Here is a 13,228-nt window from a genome sequence, read left to right on the forward strand (position 1 = left end):
TCGAATGATCCTATTACTTATAAGCTCTCAGCGTTTAGAGCTTTAATTAGAAGAGCGTTTCAGTATTGCTCTAACATACTCGATACGATGCGAGAGCTGGATAGAATCAGGCAAGTGGCTAAGGTGTTGGGATTTGGTCCAAGAACTGTTGAACGTTTGATTGCCGCTTACAGGAATCCTAAAGTAAACAAGAAAAAACGGGATCTGACAAACGGTATCACGAAATTCACGTATAATAAACGTCTATCATCGGTCATGGAAGGTATTGCGGGCCGCATGAACAGCACTATTGTATACAAAAGAGCTCCCTCGATATATAGGCTACTAAGGAACGACAAAGATGCAATTAGACCGAGTGAACAACCAGGTGTGTACTCGATACCGTACAGCAACGACCAGTTAAAGATTGATAAAGAATACATCGGGGTCACGACGAGAAGCCTAAGTAAAAGGATTAAGGAACACAGATATGACGTGGCGAAGGGTAAATGCACAACAACGTTAGCAAAAATGGCGCAGACTGAGGGGTCCGTGGTGAAATGGGATGAAGCCAGGATCTTAACACCGATACATTCGCCGACACTTGCGGCTACAACCGAAAAATGTGAAATTTATAAGTCCGGCTTAACCAAAAAATGCTTAAATTACAAGGATGCGGCGATTTTACCATCAGCTTGGAAGTTTTTAATTAAAAAAGTCACAGGAATACATTAGATACGGCAAAAGGATTGCCTAGAGAACTATAGACTATAGATTTTTACAATGTACACATGTAACATTGACATATTTTATTTTATTATTTTCTATGTTGTTTATATTAGTTTTAGTTTACGTTATCCAGCGTAGCGCGTGAGTTCTTTTTTTGTAGTTTATTTCAATTTGAAATTGCTTGTTCGAAATTGTATTCGAATGTAGTTAGCCTGACGATGGCTCATGGAGTGGGCCGAAAACGTTTGTTTTTGATTAAATTTAAACGTTCTCAGCATCAAGGTGTTTTTTGTCTTATGAAGTAATATATTCATTATCAGTATTAATTTATTTACACATTTTTATAACTATAGTATTTTAACAGGGATATTAACAATACTTTAATTCCTAATATTTTTAATATGGACATAATAGTTATCTAGCCACTGTGATTACTCAGCTTACTTAATGAACTGTTAACAGTAGTGAAATTTGAATAATATGAATGTTTTTTGGTCTAGTCAACAGAACATTTTCAGGCATGGTTGGTTCAAGGTGGAGGTGAAATTCTACCTTCCATTTTGTTTATATATATAAGCATGTTTATCTCAATTAATTTATAGTTTCTCAAGAAATATTTAATCTAGTTTACGTGATTTTCATATTTAAAAAATTTATTTGATTTGAATATTCATTTAAAGATTTTATATTGATATTTACGAGAGGAACCCGGGAGGTTGTCATAACTAATTTTGACAAAATTTTGTGGATGTGTAGTATTTACTTGTACTTAAACTCTAAGTTGACAGCTAGGATTCTCTCTTTTCATTTGCCAGTGATCCCAATGATGGACAGTATGAATATAAATTTTAAGCATGCCGGACAAATTTTTATAGATGTTTTTTTTTATACTGTATTTGATTTGTAAGATATGGATATTTTAATGGCATCAATGAGCAATAGTGTGCAGCAGCTATCTCCTAGGCAGTCATGAAGATACTATTAAAATATACTTTCTAGTTCACAACCAGCTGAGCACACTAGTTTCATATGACATGTTAAAATATGCATGGTTTGCATCTTAAATAACATGAAAGAAATATTTTCAAAAACATTAATGAAGTTTATTTTCCACTATCTGTTATTAAAACAAAATGGAAAGATTGTGCAAATGAAGTATCAATGATTATTTGAGCATGGTGCACTGAACCATTATAGTTTTAACTGTTTTTATGATAAATACTTCCCAAAATGTTGTCATATTCTTGTGAAACAGTAATTGTAAGTATTTATTGCATGTATACTTTTTGTGATAAAAACTTGAAAAAGAATTTTTGAATTCCCTAATATTTTATAGAGAAAAATAAATTTTAAATTCAATAATTAAAAATGGCATAAAAATTGTACATAAATTTAATAACTAAGATCAAATTATAAATGTAAAAAAATTTGTTGCACATGGGATTCAAACCCATATAATAATGATTTTCACACAATGCCTTAACTAATCATGCCATACCATTAACATGTAAATGGCGCTTATGTGCAAGTATTAATACTTCTAGAAAAACTTTAATTGTGATTTTTTCGAGAATGTCTAAATAGTGGGTCCTGCAGCTTTGGTAGAGTTTAAGTATGAGTAAATACTACACATTCAGAAAATTTTATCAAAATCATTCATGACAACCTTCCAGGTTCCCCTTATTAGTATGAAAATTTAATACCAGAACTTTGAAGTCATGTCTTTTTATTCAGTAAATTAATTTAATGAATTAATAACATTTTTGATCTCTATTTTCAGTTGAATCACTTATGAAATTAATGATTTAACTGCATTAAATGTATAACTGATAATGGATGTTGAAAAGAATAAAGTATGAATTTTAAAAATTTAACATAAACCAATGAGAAAATAATTTAAGATAATGAAAAAAGATAACATGTAACTAAAATAAATACATATAAAATATACCCAAAGCAATATATATAAAACACATATAAATAAATAAATAAATATAAAACAAGACATATTGTGGCTGTTAATTTAAAGTAAGAGTAATACTGCTGAAAGTTCATAAATAGACCTCCAGGCTGCCAGAAATGTGGACACTTTATTGGCAGCCTGGAAGTCTGTTTATGAAGTTTGATGAAGTATTACTCTGTTGCTCTACATTGACAACTGCAATATGTTTTACCTGTATATATAGGCAAAATATATATATTTGTGTGTTTTTATATATATTGAAAACAATATATATAAAAACACATGGGTATATTTTATATGTATTTATTTTAGTTACATGTTATCTTTTTTCATTATCTTAAATTATTTTCTCATTGGTTTATGTTAAATTTTTAAAATTCATATTTTATTCTTTTCAACATCCATTATTAGTTATATATTTGATGCAATTAAATCATATATTAATTGCAACTCAGAACTTTTTTATTTCAAGTATATTGTATTCTAAATTTAATAAGTTATACAAATACACATCAAATGAAACCCGACACATAAGCAAATATATCACAACTGCCGTAAATAATTGGGTTAAACTTTGGATAACTGATTACAAAAATAAATTTGGTACTAGAGCTAGGCATTAGGTGCCATCTCTTGTTAAACTAGTAATTACAATATTTTAAATAATTTAGAATAAACTGGAAGAAAAGAATCGACCTGAAGCGGGATTCGAACCCGCAACTCCCGCTTACCGTGTGGATGTGTTGCCAGTTACGCTACTTGGACCTTCGGTCCAATCTCCTCTTCCAGCATATATAAGCCTAAGACATAACCATCGACGGTTATCCAAAATTTAACCCGATCATTTATGGCAGTTGTGGTATATTTGCTTAATACGATCATTTACAATGTTCAAAGAAATGTAAAATATGCATAATCTGAATGCTATTTATTTAATTCTATCTGTTTTGCATTTATTAAGAAATGGAAAATTTGATTATTATGAGATAAATCAAAAATATGCACCATCTAAAATAAGATCAAATATTTTTTCTTTTATTATTCTCTTCATGTTTAAGATAGATTAAAGGCATGTGTATTAGAAATGAAAGTTTGAGTAGATTAAAATGGTAAACAAGTATTAGTCTAGATTATGTACCACTTGACTAGGAATAAATATTTGTATATTAATTTTGATTAGTAGAAAAGTATTGTAGATTTAAAATTTGATGTCATTTTATTATTATATTGTGTCATTATTAATCTGAATAGAATATTAAAAATAAAGATAAAACAAAAGATTATGATGATGATGATGATGATGATGGTGATACACTTACACAACATACCAATACCAGTATACTTGAAATTAAGAAATTTTTACTAATGTTTTCATCCATTTATAACAGACATCTTCTGGTATGTAATGCAGAACAAAATGGTTACATTAAAATCAAATGCGTTTTTACGAATGATTTACAAGTTTAATTGATTTACAATTGATTGATTTAATTAAACTTAGTTCCAGAAACAATTAAATCAATCAGTTGATTGATTTAATTGTTTCTGGAACAAAGTACATCTATAGTTTAAAATCATTTCTCATATATGTTACAAAACAGTTTAAAATTATTTCCTGAACAAATTACATATTTAGTTTTAAAATATTTTTGAATAACTTACAAAATGCATTAAATTATTTCCTGAAAAAAATTACATATTGCAGCCATTTTATTCTGCATTATATACCTGAAGATGTCTGTTATAAATGGATGAAAATGTTAATTTTTTAATTTCAAGTGTGCTGGTATTGGTATGTTGTGTATGTGTATTCTATCCCAGTATTGGAGAGTTATTGGACGATGATAAAAATTTTTGAGAAAGTTAAATATCAAGATAGAATATTTGAATGAATTAGTTGAATATTTTAGTTAGAAATGTGTAAAAAAGTCAAGTGCGTTTATTAATGTTTTAAAATGTTTTTGACTATTCACTAGTTTCGCTTCTGAAATTATTTGGATTTTCAAAAAATTAATCTTAGATTAATAAGATAACAATTAAATGAATAAATATTGGTTTTATGCTAATTGCTTTTTCAAAGAGATGTTTTATTGGGTTGTTTGGAAAATAATTTCGTTTTTTTCATAGAAAAATAAACACAATATTCCTATAATAAATAAATATTTTATTGAATTATATATCGACCATTTTGGTCAAATACCTGTTGTCATTGTTTCTGGTAGTAGCATGATTTCACATTCATAAAAATTTTGATCGTTGTTTACAAAAAACTGATCCAAGTGATTTTTGACATTGTCATTTCAAGTAAATGTCTTACAGTTAAAAAAAATTTGTATAGACCGGAACAAGTAATAATCTGAGTGTGCCCGATCTGACAAATAGGATTGGTGTGATAACACATCCCATCTAAGCTATAAAAGTTTCTGACGAGTTACCAAACTTGTGTGAAATTTGGCATTATCATGGTAAAACACTACACTTTGTTTGTTGATCAATTCTGGCCTTCTCTGTTTGATGATATTACTCAATTTGTTTACTCAATGGCAGTACACTTTCGAATCAATTGTTAAATTGTCTGGTAAAAGCTCAAAAAAAAATTTCTTTAAAATCCAATTATAGAGAGCATCTCTCGTTAATAACATGGAAAATCCATATATCGAGCTTTGAAACGAAACCAATTCATTTTAAGTAATAATAAACGGTTCGGTTTAACAGATTTAATCTCTTAGTGATTTCACGTGTTGTTATACGGCAGATTGCTTCAATCGGTACCTTTATTTTGTTTTCATTGGCTTCAAATGGCCATCCAGAATGTGGTGTATCTTCGATATTAAAATTGCCAGAACGCAATTTTGTAAACCAGTTTTGGCACTGTCTTTCTCTCAACACATTTTCTCCAAACATGTACCACAAGTTTTTTTCTTGTTTGAACAGCATTTTGATTTTTTAGTTATAAAAATGCAAAATATGCCGAAAATCATGCTTTCGATTTTCCATATTTGATGGGTCACCGAAAAAAAAAACAATTGTACAGAATCAAACAAAATTTTTTACAAATAAGCCTTAAAATGTCAGCTGTCAAATTATATAATGAAAATGTGGTTTAAAATCAAATTGGCTGATAAAAATACATCTAATTCCTCTAGTAATAAAAAAACGAAATTACTTTCTGAACAACCCAATAAATGCATATGTAATAACTGAGTGGCTGATTTTCTTACTAAAAAATAATACTTAAAGTATAAATCTATATATTAACTAAATATTCTTTTAGAATATAATAAGTTTAGCAATGTTTGTATTAGATAGGGTAAATGTGATTCCAATAAGCTAACACAATTAGATTATTTAGCTTGCTTGCTTTAGTTAATGTAAATTTGAATATTATTTATATGATTGACATAATGTTTTCATTTTAAGCATTATTTATTCATTAATATCTTATAAACTATAATTAAATATAATATTGTATGATAATGTATATATAATATAATATAATATGTGAAATTAATGAACATTTTTAAATTTTAGATGTGGTTATGGATTTTTTGGTAACCCTATGATTCCAGGAAGTTATTGCCAAAAATGTGATTGCAGTGGTAATGCAGATATAACTGATCCAAATTATTGCAATCAGTTGACAGGGCAGTGTTTGAAATGTGTTAATAATACTTCTGGTTGGAACTGTCATGAATGTGCAGAAAATTATTTTGGTAATGCATTACTGCATAATTGCCAGCGTAAGTTATTTTTGGTTCTAATATTTCATTAAAGCTTAATTTTTAACATTTTGAAATTTTCATAATAGTTTTCCAAAAATAAATGAAAAATAGTTAATTTGTACAGTGGAACCTCAGTATACATCTGCTTTAGAATACGTCCTGTTTGGACAAAAACAAATTTTGCTCGGTATACAACTTTTGTTCGGTATACGACTTAATTCAATTATACGTGCCATCTACAAACAGGTAGCACTATCGGTGTACTAGACCAGACTAGACGTTCGCGGTCCCACGGTTTATGACTTTGTTAAATTTCTTTTGATTTTAATTTGTAAGTAAAATTTTATTATTTTTATTAATCATGAATTGCAAAAAGGCAAATGAAAAGCAACAGAAAACTAAAAAAATGACTAGAATCACAATGGAACTGAAAAAAGATTGTTGAGAAATATGAAGATGGCATGGGTGTTCGAGATTTAACTGTTGCATACCGTATTCCGAGAACGACGATATCGACAATCGTGAAAAATAAAGACATTATTGTGAAAGGGTTTAGTCAATTTCTAAACAGATTATTAGTATTAAGGAGAGTTTGATTTGATTTGATTTTGATTTAATGATTTAAATAATATAATACAATATACTGTAATAACTTTAAAAATCTATAATAAAATTTATTTTTTTATTAATGTGCTGAAACAGTGTTTCAATTATTTTACAACCCCATTAATATACCATATCAAGAGGATTTTTTTTTACATGAGAACAGATTAATCATTTTTACATTACTTCTTATGGGAAAGGTTGGTTTGGTATATGTCCTATTCGGTATAAGTCCAAACGTCAGGAACGGATTAAGGTCGTATACCGAGGTTCCACTGTATTTAGCATCTTAAATATATCCTGTTTAAATTCTGGGAATACTCAGGAATATTAAGTATGTAGAATGCATCTCCAACTTAAGCCTGTGGGCCAGAACAGTTTCTAAAGCAGTGGCACAATCAAGGTTTGAATCTTGGGAAGTCAAGTTGAATGAATAAAAATTTTTAATGCAAATTCAATAAAATTCTCATCTTTATATGACTGCTAATTTATAAGCAATATAGAAATAGAACACACAACACAATATAAATAAAAAAATAAATTTTAATTAGGAAAATATTTTTGGAAAATTTACCAGTGTTTATAACCCTCCAACTGCCGTACATCCTCAGGCTATAATTTGACAATAATAATTATAACTTACTAATAAATTTGGCTTTAGAGGGAGGCGTTAGGCACCATTTCATATTAAATTTAATAATTATAATTTAATTAAATAATTTTAGACTAAAATGGAAGAAAAAAAATTATTTAATTAAATTATAATATAATTATTAAATTTAATATGAGATAGTGCCTAATGTCTCCCCACCTCCCTCTAGGACCAAATTTATTAGCAAGTTATAATTATTATTGCCAAATTATAGCCCAAGGATATATGGAGGTTGGAGGGATAATTATTGCTGTGTCGGGTTTGTTGTGGATGTTTATATTTACAAGTGTTTATTATTTTTTTTTACTTTGGGAGGTGCCAGGGCCCCTTGGCTCACCTCCTGGGTGCACCATTGTTCCAAAGCATGCAGTGTTTTTTACCAACATATTTTATCATCAACATTCAAACTAGTTCAAAGCATATAAACATCAAAAAGTCAACTAGAATTAATAAACCTTCATACAAATGATTTTTATAAAAATCTATTTAAAGAAAGGAGTTTATTAAATTTTTACAAATCTCTGCCAGAAAAGAATTTTAAATATTTAAGAAATTTTTATGGAAATATTTCCTAGTTTTGCCTTCACATACCTTTTCAAAAAATGAAATGTAGAAAATCAAATTATCAGACAGCACCACCTAATGAATAAAGGAGAATTTAATGTTGGGAACCACAGAATGTTAATAATGAACTTTAAAAAAGCAGTTGCAAACTTTACATTGATTTATGTCCATCCAGAAATAAAAAATTGTTAATCTTTGACTACATTTTTTGTATAAGTTAATGGTTTAATTTAAAAAATAAATAATTAATAAAAACATGCAAAAATTTACTGATGTTTAGAAATTACAGTTTTTTTTTTTAATATAAAGTACTTTATTTATATTATATCTGGGATTTAGGATATTTATTTAGAGTTGTGTAAAAAATTTCATGAAATAAATTTTATTTATGTATATTGTGATATTACAATAAAATACAGTATTAAATTTTCTATCATTTAGTATTTTGTCTGTTTCCAGAATTTCAAGGAACTTTTAAATTAATTAACACCTTTTAGTTTTTAAATTATTTCTGTTGAATTTGATATTCTTATTGTTTTTTTATTTTAAATGGTGTAATTCACTGAGAAAGGCCTATCATATTAGGTTAAAAATATTATTTATTAAATCTACTGCTGGAGTTACAAGGTGGTCTGTTTATTACTGTTAAAATACACAAAATCTTTTTGTCCAACTGAATATAACCATTTCTTATTAACCATGATATTTGGAAAGTGTGTGAAGCAATGGAATGTAACAGAAAGGTTGTAATATTGAGGTGAAAGAAAAGTTATTGCGAAGCTCAAAAGTGTTAGGCATATGGCCATGTTTAATATGCTGAAGTCGATGATACGTGACTAATTAATGCCAAAATTTCATTTTATTGTACAGTATTTACTTATTTTATTTATTGTTTTTGTGTTTTAATTTATTATTAGGGCAATTAATTGTGTTATTTTTACCTTAAATTATGTCTATTTGCTGTTTTAAGTTTATTGAAGTGGGTATTGTTTAGGGTTTGAGAATGGTAGTGTTGCCACCTTTACAAAATTGCTGACCCAGACGGCAGGTCAAGTTTGTTCAAACAGAAGTTCTTGATGCATGCGCAATGTCATTTTACAATGAGAAGAATAATGAGCATGTCGGTTCTAAATCAGTTACAGTTAGGGACTAGGGACTTGTGTAGGAGTAACATATGTAACCTAAATTAAGAAAGAAAGAACAGATAATTTAGCTCCATAGAAGACGTGTATGGACGTACAAGCAAAAAAAAAGGTCGAGAGGCGGATTGCGCGTCACACATCGGCATAAACAGAGTAACATGGCAGAATGGCAGATGAGTTTCAGTGAGTGTGAGGTTTTTTGCTGTTCAAATAGTGTAAATTTATAAAAATATTTGCAAGAACTTTGTTTCATTGTAATTTCACAATTTCTATGAAATTCCCGGACAAAATTAATAGTTCACCCGGACAGTGAGTCAATTCCCGGATTGTCCGGGTGAAAACCGGATGGATGGTAACACTAGAGAATGGATTAATTCACTTTTTATTATTTCTGTTGGGAAAATTGATTTGGACTTTGAGTCCTGGAATGAATTAAATTCAAATTACAAGGCACCACTATAATAATAATTTAATATTGTAAACTAGATATATAATAAGAAATGCTTACTGGAACTAAATCCAAAATTAAAAATATTTCACACCTTTAATGCCCAGCATACAGTTAATTTTCATAAAAACGTTTTCGATCACTTTTAAAGATCTTCATCAGTTACAGAATTACAAAGAACGAACAAAAATTTGAATTTAAAAAAAAAGAACAAATATTCCGGTGAAATGTAACTCCGTTCATAATGACATCACCACTAACGTGAAAAATTAAACAACCCAAATAATTCTAGTCCCCATATGTAAATTACCCAATGGTAAAAAACAAAATAAGATAGGAATGAAGAGAAGCGGCTAGTGCGTAGATGTAAAAATTACGTCATATCCGTTTTATGGAAAGACCTCCAGGCGGTTGCTAAGCTGTCAGAGTCTCTATGATTGATGCAGTGTTTGCTGAGATGCGCCTTGTGTATCTCCATTTTTTCTGTGTGTTTCACAGCTTGTGCTGATCTGGTAGGTTTAACGATCTCCGCCTAGTCCCAATAAACCGTCACGTCCTGCTCCTTGGCGAATGCCGCCAGTACTGTACTATCGATGTTTTTATTGACTGCGTATTTATGTTCCTCGATCTGTTTTTTCAAATTCCTCATGGTAGCTCCTACGTACACAAGGTCGGAGTTGAATCTATTATCTCTCAACGGTATCGAGTAAACTCCTGTGAGGGTGTCGTATCTATATCTTTCCTTGTCATTTCTCAAAAGCCTATAAACCGTGGGATTACGTCTATAAACAATGCGGATATTCCTTTTTCTGGCCACTTTCTTAGTGACTTGGTTTAAAAACGGTATGTAACTAAGGACAATCCTTTCTTTCTGCTCATTTTCCTTTATACGTCAGCTGTGTGGCTGGTAGGTTTTAATAAGGGTATCTATCATTTGTCTTCTGTACCCATGTTGAATCGCTATTTTGCGTATGTAATCTAACTCTCTGTACGTATCATGAATGCTAGTACAGTGTGTGTGAGCTCTCTTTATCCATGATTTAAAAGCCGTTAATTTTAGGTGTTCCGGGTCTGATGAATTCCTGGGAATGATGTAAGGTTGATAAATTGGCTTGCGGTATACTTTCATTACTATGTGTCCCTCTCTGCATATAATCTCTAAATCAAGGAAATTAACCTGTCGCTCACTTTCCTGTTCTAGCTTCAGTGTGAGGCCATAGGAATTATCGTTGACCAAGTTTATAAAACGGTTTATATTCTGCTTATTTTTCCACAAAATGAAGATGTCATCCACGTACCTTGTGTAAACCACTATATCTTCCTGGAAGAAAGGTAGGATGTAGTTTTCCAATTTACGTAGGACAAGCTCACAAATTAACGGCGAAGTGGGACATTCCATAAAACGAATATGACATAATTTTTACATCTATGCACTAGCCGCTTCTCTTCATTCCTATCTTATTTTGTTTTTTACCGTTGGGTAATTTACATACGGGTACTAGAATTATTTGGGTTGTTTAATTTTTCACGTTAGTGGTGACGTCATTATGAACGGAGTTACGTTTCACCGGAATATTTGTTCTTTTTTTTTAAATTCGAATTTTTGTTCGTTCTTTGTAATTCTGTAACTGATGAAGATCTCTAAAAGTGATCGAAAACGTTTTTATGAAAATTAACTGTATGCTGGGCATTAAAGGTGTGAAATATTTTTAATTTTGTAAACTAGATATATAAGTTTAAGATAAAAGTGAATATAAATACATGTTTATTGCTTCTTGTTAACAATAGATCAGAAAATTAATGATGTACATTTTTCTATGATATACCAGAAATAATTTCTATGTTATTATCTCTAATATTAAATTACTGTAAGATCTATCACAATTTAAACTTACTCATTTAAAGTCTTAATCAGAAGAATGTATATTCTCTGCTTCAGCATAATAAAAAAGAAACTACAAGTATAATGATATGAAATACCAAATATACATAGTTTTATAGAAACTTCATTAAAGAGTTAAATATTTTTCTTATTTACCTACTAGATACTATGAATAAAGTACATAGCCTATAATCAACCAAATATTTTGTTTTTGTTCATAAAGAGATTTTTCCCCCCCCAGAAAAAGTGTGTATGGATCTCATTCTTTTAGAGAACACTAAGAGATCTCATAAAAGAATTGTAAAATGCAAGTACTAGAACATTACATTTAACAAAAAAGACAATATTTTTTAATCTACAACAATACATATCTAGTTTGAAAAAGTATTAAATCTGAAACACGTAAAATATTGAAATATAACAAAAATATGAATATAAATTATGACATCTCTTGCAGAATAAATTACACAACTAGCAGATATTAAGTATATAAGATATATTTGAAGCATTAGTATTCTGTGTATTAAAGAGTGAACATTGAATGAGAATAAACATCAATCCTACAAAACAATCTTCCAAGAACAAAATTAAATCGACTAAATACAGTTGAAACTTGATTATATGAACTTCACAGGATTATGGGACTTTCATATAAACAAAATTTTGGATAATCCAGAAACTCATTTGATTTTGTTTTGGGTACATCAAACACTTTGCATTTAAAGTTTCACAAACAGTAAATATTGTAATGCAATTGCTGTATTTGAAGATTAATTAATTTACTCAAAATGTAACATAATAGTATGTACTGTACTGTACTGTACATGACCTGGTTGTGTGATACTAAAATGTTCATATTAAATAGTTGTATATATTTGTGTATATGTAATAGTGTTTGAGTTTCTTTGTATTAAAGTTAAGTTAATAAATTTAAATAATAAATTTATTTGCAATATTTTAATTTTAATTTTTATTTTGTAGCTTGTGAATGTAATGAATATGGCTCATTGAGTAAGGAATGTGACACTTCTTTAGGTTTTTGTCAATGTAAAGGCAATTATGTTGGAAGAAACTGTGCAAGATGTGCTGTAAGTATAATGTAATGATATTTGATTCAAATAAGTTTTTTCAATTATTTCTGTGATTTGTAAATATAAATTTGTTTTACTCTGTTCGAAAGTTAAGAAATGTATATACTTATTTCTTAAATTTTGGAGTTTATATTTTTGATTCCTTCTAGCACTTTCTTGTTTTAACTGATCATAAAGGAAATTCACAGTAAATATCAAAAAACTTATTTGATCATCAAAAATATACTTTCAGAATATATTTTAAAACTAGATAATCATGACAGGGAACTATCTAGTTAATGGTCTGGCCTTTCGTCCCAGTCAGGTCAGTTGGAACTCCCTTGTTAATATGTTACCATGGTATGGGGAAAAGGGTGAAATGTATTTATCCCATCCCCTTCTCGTAGTCAATATATTATGTTCCCATCAAACACTGCTCACTTATCAGACTGATTTCACTAGGACAATATGGTG

The 13,228-nt window shown here is 29.2% G+C and overlaps 1 protein-coding gene across 1 annotated transcript in view; it reads left to right on the forward strand.

The window, feature by feature from the left end:
• LOC136969945 (laminin subunit alpha lam-3-like) overlaps positions 1-13,228 on the forward strand; it is a 199,819-nt gene that overhangs the window by 92,634 nt on the left and 93,957 nt on the right. The window contains exons 19-20 of the mRNA XM_067264272.1: positions 6,203-6,411; positions 12,666-12,772. Of these exons, the coding sequence (XP_067120373.1) occupies positions 6,203-6,411; positions 12,666-12,772 (316 nt within the window). The remainder of the gene's footprint in view (positions 1-6,202; positions 6,412-12,665; positions 12,773-13,228) is intronic.

This window comes from Centruroides vittatus, unplaced genomic scaffold (assembly GCF_030686945.1).
Source record: "Centruroides vittatus isolate TY-2023 unplaced genomic scaffold, ASM3068694v2 contig_1042, whole genome shotgun sequence".
Taxonomy (NCBI): Eukaryota; Metazoa; Arthropoda; class Arachnida; order Scorpiones; family Buthidae; genus Centruroides; species Centruroides vittatus.